At 56.7% G+C, this 7,869-nt stretch overlaps 1 protein-coding gene across 12 annotated transcripts; it reads right to left on the reverse strand.

The window, feature by feature from the left end:
- Positions 1–1,344: 1,344 nt before the first annotated feature.
- On the reverse strand, positions 1,345–4,825 carry ZNF414 (zinc finger protein 414). Of its 12 annotated transcripts, none has more exons than XM_081093334.1 (8): positions 4,676–4,800; positions 4,184–4,219; positions 3,720–4,029; positions 3,326–3,433; positions 3,124–3,229; positions 2,317–2,657; positions 2,189–2,239; positions 1,345–1,699 (listed from the first exon to the last, which is right to left on the reverse strand). In XM_081093334.1, exons 1-8 carry the CDS (start codon positions 4,676–4,678, stop codon positions 1,557–1,559), a joined length of 1,098 nt encoding a protein of 365 aa, XP_080949460.1. In that variant the 5' UTR covers positions 4,679–4,800; the 3' UTR covers positions 1,345–1,556. The 12 variants fall into 12 exon arrangements, with proteins under 12 accessions (XP_080949460.1, XP_080949462.1, XP_080949461.1 ...); XM_081093336.1 differs by having other exon boundaries at positions 4,184–4,311; XM_081093337.1 differs by having other exon boundaries at positions 1,352–1,956.
- Between the last annotated feature and the right edge of the window lie 3,044 nt (positions 4,826–7,869).

Genomic DNA, 7,869 nt, shown 5'->3' on the forward strand with positions numbered 1-7,869 from the left:
CCTACCTTCACCTTCTCTCTCTGTAAAATGGGCCCCTTGACCTTGCCCCACCTCCTCCCCAGGCTCTTGCAAAGGTTGAGGTAGCCATGGGCTTGGTGGCTGGAGGGATGTGAATCACTTGCAAACATTTCCCAAGTCCCCATCTTCTCTCCTCAGTCCCTCTATGAATCCTCACAAAGGATCCAGGGATGAGCATCAAGGCACTCATTTAAAAAGTGAGATGCAGGAAAGCTGATGGCCACACAGTCATCGCTATAAGGCTTCTAGCTGAGAAGGGGGAGCTCAGAGGGCCCTGGAGCCGCTTCCCTGATGGCCCATCTAACTCCACAGCTGGTGCTGAGTAACAACCATCTCAGCAGGGTCTGCAGGGGTTCTCTCGTGTGCTTGCTCACAGGAAGTCTGTATTCAAGGAGGAGAAGGGAGATGATTTGTGTGGCCCGGGGAGGGAATGGGAAGGTTCAAGATGGGGGCCTTGTGAGCTACTAGGAGAACAGGGTCTTCATCTAGAGAACTATAGGGAGACACTGAAGGGTATAGGAAGGGGAGGGACACAATCAGAAGAGACCCGTTTTCAGGGGTGTTCAGACTGGGGGGGAAGGGCAGGAGGAATTGCTTCTGGTGCCCAGGAAGGGTAGAGGGCAGAGGCCTGGGCTAGGGGTACCATGGGGCTGGAAGGTAGTAGAACCCACCTGAGTGGTGGCTGCCAATAACACCTGGGACTTCCATACCAGGAAGCTTGGCCCACAGATCTCAGTGACAGCAGGGCTGAGACAGCAGTGTGGCACCAAAATTCCAACCCTGGCCCAGGCCTGACTTCCCATGAAGGAAGGGAAGACAGGACCAGGATGGGGAGGGAAAAGGAGGGAAGGGAACCCAGGCTCTCCAGGGCTGACCTTGACCCACTGTTTTCTTTAGGGCTGGGGCAGGGGAAAAATCCAGGACAAAGAAGAGGCCTGAGTCCTAGCCTGCAACAGAATGCCCAGCTCTGGGGCTCTATCCTGTCACCTCCCTGTGAGTTATCATTGGCCTAAGGACCTAGAGAGCTCTAGCTGGGCCAACTCAGCACTTTCTCGGGACCAGCCTCCCTGCCTGTCCTCCCCACTGACTCCCAATCAATACAATCAATCAATCAATCAATCAAACTGTAAATTTCCATCCCATCTGGTTTCTGGAAGTGATTGGACAGCATCAGTGGCAGTACTGAGCAGGAGGCTGGTCCGTGTTGAGGTAACAGGGAAGGTGGGATATAAGTGGGTCGTGGGTAAAAGGAGGCCTGCCCTTCTCAAGATGGGGGCGGGGTGCCCAAGACTGCTAGACAGGCTGCTGAGGGACCCAGACAGCACAGGCCAGTTCATCGCGCCTCTTTTATTATTTCCTCTCCCAATCCATTTCAGGCCCCAGTAAAATTACAAAACTACCCCCATCTCATGACCCACTCTACACGGCATTCAGAGCAGCAATAACACTACACTTTCCCTTTGATAGCAGCAGCGAGCGACACCTTGGGTGCAAGCAGGGCCAGGTCTGGGTGGGGCAGAGGCGGAGGTGTCTGAGCCTCAGCCCCGCCCCTCGCCTCTGGGCCCTCCATCCTCCCCACCCTGGTACTCCAGGGCCTTACCCACCGGGCACTCGGGGCGTGGCTGCCCGGGGGCAATGGAGCGGTGGTCCTCCAGGTGAAGGGTCATGGCGGGCCGCGAGGCTGTGGAGAAGGTGCACTGCATGCACGAGTAGCGACCACGCGTGTGCTCCCACAAAATGTGCCCTGCGGGCAGGCGGGACCCTGTCAGTCCCGGCCCCCGCCCAGAGGTCTGGTCCATCACCGAGGACGGTGGTCACGGGCGAGGATGGTGGTCACGGGCGAGGGCGCTTCGGACATTTATCCATTCCCATCAGCTCGCGAGTACCGAGGGGCTGTCCTGCCTGATCCATCTTCCCCGGATGTGTGCCCCCCTGAAACTGGGGGCATTGAACTTGACTTCTCTGTGTCCCCCATTCCCATCCCGAATCCCCGCAGAGCGCGAGCTTTACATGGTAACGCCGGTGCAGATGAAGGCGCGTGGGCCAGTAATTTTTAAGGCAAAATCCTGTATTTCAGGGCTGGCACTGCTGCCTCCTAGCACCTCCTGGGCCTGGCAGGACGCAGGCCAGAAACCCCCTCCATCCCGCCCTGGTGGTCACCTGCACGCACCTGAGGGCGCGTCGGAGCCGCCCTGGGGTCTTCGAGGACTGCCGCCGGCACCTGCGGTAAATAGGCGGGTCAAGGTCAGATATCGGAGCAAACTCAGCCCACCCTCTGGCGGCCCTGCCGGCACTCACCTTGGCTCTTTTTCCAGACAGCGGCGCTGGAGGCCGGCAGCCCAGGAGCGGCAGCCAGGAAGGGGCGCAGGCGCGTGGGGTTTAGGCCAAAGGACGCGGGGTTCAGGTAGGGACGAAAGGGCCCGCTGGGGGCAGGGGCGGGCGTCGCGTAGGGCTCGAGCGGGTGCTGCCAGCCCGTCGCCGACGCAGCGTCAGATTCCGTGGGGCGCTCGAGCGCGGAGGGCTCCTTGTCGAGGGCAGGGGCTGGCGGTGGGGCTGGGCTCTGCGCATGCTCAGCGCAGACATGCAGATGTTTGAAGAGCGAGCGGTGCGTGCGGAAGCGCAAGAGGCAGTTCTCACACCTGGGGACGAACACGGGCCTGGGCTGGGTCTCCCGGGCACCAAGAAGGGGGCCCAGACCCAAGTCACAGATGACCCAACTGCGGGGTAGGAACTGGTCCTCAGTGCCCCCTACGCTGACCGCGACCCTTCCGGACCCCTCCAGGTCAGAGCCCTGGGAAAAGGAAGAGGTCTCAGCCTTGACTTAGGTGGTCAGCTTTCCTCTTAGAAGCTTCAGGAGAGACTGGGAGGAACCACACCCACATGAGCCCCACCCCTCCCAGGTCCTGGGACCTTCTCCTGGTCCGCCTCTCTGGGACAGGTCTTGCCCGAGGCCACCCCATTTTCAGACCCAAGCCCCTCCCCCATCAGCCCCCCGACTGGGAAGTCGAAGGCTTGAACCCCAGGTATTGGCTGTCACACCAGGAGCAGGAGCTGCCTAGGGCCTAGCCACCAAGGACCAGAGGAGGCCGGCGGTCAGGGTCTCACTTGAAGTAGCGATTGGGTTTGTAGTGCAGCTTGCCGTGCGCCACCAGCTCCTGCATGCTGGGGAAGGTCTCGGTGCAGTTCAGGGCGGAGCAGCGGAAGAGCTTGCCTGGCAGGGCGGGGCGGAGGGCAGAGGAGTGGAGTGGGGTGGCCACGGGTCAGCCTGGGAACTCTGCCTGCCTCCCACCACCTACTCTGACCCTACCTTCCAGGGACTGTGTGGGTGGGCAGTGGGTACGCAGATGCTGTGCCAAGTCACGAACGCTGGGGAAACTGAGGCAGCAGCCAAGGCTGGAGCAGGGTATCTGCTTTCCTGTAGGACGCACACAGCAGGGTCACCCATCCCTCCCCTCCCCCGTGCTGTCCAGGGCTCTGCCCGGAGAGCATAGACCAGGGGGAGTTACCCTATGGTTTCCTACTGGGTCTTTACCATCGACCGCTTCCATGGGGCTGAGCTGCCGGAGGGCAGGGGCTGAGTGACCTGGCTCATCACAGCAGCCACGCCTGGCACACACTCAGTGGTATCACCGAGTATGGAAAGGCTCTGCTTTCCTTCGTTCCAGGCCTGTGCCCCCACAGAAGGCCCTATCACAGGTCACCTGGTGGTGGGCGTCGCCTGGGAGGCCGCAGGTCCTCACTGGTCCCAGAAACTGCGCTGGTTGGGCCAAGGCTAGATCCCGGGCCGGGTTGGCCCGCGCCTGGGGCTGAGGAGGCGCCCTGCTGGACCCCGCCAGACCCTCCGCGATCCCACAGTGGAGGTGTGGCTGTCTGGTCAGGCCCTGCCGCCTCCCCCATGGAGAAGGAGGTGGCTGCAGCAGCCACGCCTGGGGACACTTCCTTCTGGGTCTCACTGGAGCTGGGCTCTGCACTGATCAGCATGTCCGGGCTGGGCACGGAGGGTTCTTCCTCCTGGTGGAAAGCAGAGGCGGGGAGAACCCCTCTGGGCCCAGGGTCTGCTGGGGCCAGCCAGGGGACCCTCCCTCCCCTCAAAGACCGCGGTGCATTCCCGAAGCAGTGAATGCTCCCGAAACAAGAGCCAGTCAGCCCCATCCCAAGGAGTTACCATCCAGGGAGGCAGGCAGCTAGGCGGGAAGTGTTCCTAAAGCAGAAGTGGACCGCTGTCAGAAGTGCTCACCGAAAGCAGCATCCCCTCTTCCCCCGCTTAGGAAGATGGGAGGCCCCCCACGTGGCCTAGAGGGAGTAGGCGGGACAAAGGCTATGAAGGCGAGGCTCTGAACAGAGTGCTTAGGAAGATGCTGGTGAGGCCGGAAGTGGCCACGTGGGTTGTTTGAGGACGGACCGGAGCTGTGCAGGTGAACCTGGAAGTGTTGGGGGCCGGTGGCATGAAGACCGGGGGCGGAGCCCGAGCTCAGTGGGGGTGGCCCAGTCGAAACCAGGCCCGGAACTAGGGGGTGGGGTGGTAGCCAAATGACTAGTGACGGGGCGAGTGCCCGGATGTGGGGGCGGGGTTGGCCGGAGGGTGTATGCGTGACAGGACCGCTCCCCTCCAGTCCCCGCTGGCTCGCCGCACCCGTGTCCCCGGCGCCGCGCTCACCATCCTTGGCCCGGCTAGGCCTTTTGTCCCCGCAGCTCCTGCGGCTCCGGCTGAGGCTGCGGCGACTTCCTGGGCGGCCGCGAGCTCGCGCTCACTTCGACGCCATTATCCGCCTCCCAGCTCTCGCGAGAGCACGGGCGGGACCTGCGCAGGGCTCTCCGTGAGGGGGCGGGGCCTGCGATCCGGGGACTCCTGAACCACAGAGCAGCCCCCGCAGCGGGTTTGCAAACTGAGGGCCATGTGAACAGCCAGTGCGCTGAGATCCAGGATTAAAATCTTCCCTGGCCTGTGTACTCGTCTGTAAAATGGGTATCTTCAGCCCATTCCGTATCATCACCAGCCTGGAAAGGCGATAAACAACGCTCTCCTTTTTGAAGAGATTGTGTTGACTGGCACCCTCTTTGAAGGAAGTTGGCAATGGTCGTCAACATTTTAAAAAAACTTTATTTATTGCCCTGGCCGGTGTTGCTCAGTTGGTTGAGCGTCGTCCCATGCACAGAAAGGTCACTGGTTTGATTCCGGGTCAGGGCACAAGCCCAGGTTGTAGGTTGATCCCCCGCGGCAGTGCGTACAGGAGCCAAACAATGTTTCTCTCACATCAATATTTCTCTCTCCCCCTCTCCTTTCCTCTCTATCAAATCAATAAAAACATTTTTTTTTAAATTTTATTGATTGATTTTAGAGGAAGGGAGAGAGAGACATCCACCCGTTGTTCCACCAATCCATGATTCATCGGTTGACCCTTGAATGTGCCCCTAGGATGGAACCCTCAACCTGGAAGTATAGGTTCCATACTCCAACCAACTGAGCTACCTGGCCAGGGCAGTAGTAAAACTTTTCAATGCATTTAGTTCTGAAGTTGGAGTGGGTCCGTTGTGGGAAGCAAGCTAACTGTCAGGAAGGGTGTGTTTCCAGGAGGATGGCACTGAGTGCACCAGCATAGAATGAGTCACCTGTCCAACCTACTGCGTGCTAGGTTCTGGGGACTCAGAAATGAACAGTGCCGGCAAACATCCCTGACCTCAGAAGCCACTCACATTTTTAAATGGGAAAACAGACAACAACAAATGCAGAAAATGATCTTAGGTTATATTAAGTGCTACCAAAAACAAACAGTAGGATGTGGCAGTGATGGGTCAGGGAAGCCTTTCTGTGAGGGGCCTTCTGAGCTGGTGCCTGATAGGAAGAGTGAGCCAGTGGAAGGTCATGGGGCCAGAGCACTCTGGAAAAAGTGGGTGGGTACAAATGTCCTGAGGTGGGGAGGGACAGACTTGTCTTTTTCGGGGAGCAGCGACGTCAGTGCGCTCCAGCGGAGTGGAGGCGGGATGTGAAAGACAGAAGGTGGACTTGGTGCAGAGAGGGTCATGCAGGGCTTTGTGACCTGGTTTCTATTCTAGACACTGATGAATTTTCAGCAGGGAGAGGTCCACCATCTAATCCCTGCCTGTCCTTGGGAAGTTGAGCTATTGGGGGACAGTGAAGTGTTTTTGATATCAGAGCTCTTTAATACATTATTTAACCATTCGTGAGGTGTCTGAGTTCAAGGCAAGTGAGGTGTCTGAGTTCAAGACTCTGTGCAATGTAATCCCATCTGTGTACATAAGATGTACCTGTATGCTTTTTTTTTTCATCCTCACATGAGGCCATGTTCACTGATTTTTTTAGAGAGAGGGGAAGGGAGAGAGAGAGAAACATCGATTGGTTGCCTCCCGCACGTACCTCAATGATGGGGCCGAGGATTGAACACAAAACCTAAGTACAGTGGGGCCTTGACTTACGAGTGTCCCAACTAACAAGTTTTTTGAGATACCAGCTGCCTCTCGGCTGATTTTTTGCATTGAGTTGATAGAGTAATTTGAGTTAACGAGCTCCTTAACAAGCTCAGTCTAGGAACGCATTAAACTCGTAAGTCAAGGCCCCACTGTATGTGCCTGGACTGGGAATTGAACCCAAGACTTTTCAGTGTAGTGGACGACTCTCCAATCAACTGACCCACACCGGCACCTGTGTGCTCTTATATACAGAGAATACCTTTAGGAGGAGACATTAAAAATTGGGTAGGGGAACAGGGATTTCTGAGGGAGAGACAGATTTTTCACACCTTTGTGCAGTTTGAATTTAAAAACTTATCTTTTGATTATCTTTAATACATTTAAAAACTTAAAAAAACAGGTCATTTTGATGCATGGTGGAGAGAGGTGTGTGTGAGCAGGGAAGATTGGTGCATATGGGGAAGGGTGGGGTGAGGCCTCAGAAAGGACAGGGATCTAAGGAAGGGAAAGGAGGGCCTGAACTTAACAAGTTTTATGTATAAAAAAGAGTCAATAGGATGTGGGCTGTGTGGGTGAGGTCAAACTGACAGGTTTGCAGATACTGTAACCTAGATGTGAGAAGCTGTCTATTACGTTAAATTCACTCCCTTTTCCATACTCAGCTCCACACCCAAACCTCATTCACTCATCCTATCCAGAAGACCCTACTTCCTACATATGTGGTGCCTGCCACGATGGCAGTGGGGTCACAGGGTGAGTGTAAGGGCAGAGAAGGGAAAGGAAGCCCTGATTTCTTCCACCAGAAAATGCCCAGCTGATGGAGTTGGCGGCTCAGGTGGGCTGTCCTTAACATGTCTGTCCCAGCTGATGGAGTTGGCGGCTCAGGTGGGCTGTCCTTAACATGTCTGTCCCAGCTGATGGAGTTGGCGGCTCAGGTGGGCTGTCCTTAACATGTCTGTCCCAGCTGATGGAGTTGGCGGCTCAGGTGGGCTGTCCTTAACATGTCTGTCCCAGCTGATCGAGTTGGCGGCTCAGGTGGGCTGTCCTTAACATGTCTGTCCTCACATGTACGTCTTGCAGCAAGAGGCGCACACATAGTGGTTGGGCAGAGGGAGAAAATCAGAGATGGAAGGAACCAGGGACATTCAAGGGACTGGCTGGAAGCTTTTGTATAACAATGGACGAATAAAAGGGCTTTTGAGCCCTAACCAGTTTGGCTCAGTGGACAGAGTGTTGGCCTGTGGACTGGAAGGTCCCAGGTTCGATTCTGGTCAAGGGCATGGGGTACATCCCCAGGAGGGGGTGTGCAGGAGGCAGCTGATCGATGTTTCTCTCTATCCCCTTTCCTTCCTCTCTATAAAAAAATCAGTAAAATATGTTTTAAAAAGAAAAAAGGGCTTTTGAACTCAGTTGCAACCTTGG

The sequence above is a fragment of the Myotis nattereri genome (assembly GCF_964212035.1).
Source record: "Myotis nattereri genome assembly, chromosome: 5".
Taxonomy (NCBI): domain Eukaryota; kingdom Metazoa; phylum Chordata; class Mammalia; order Chiroptera; family Vespertilionidae; genus Myotis; species Myotis nattereri.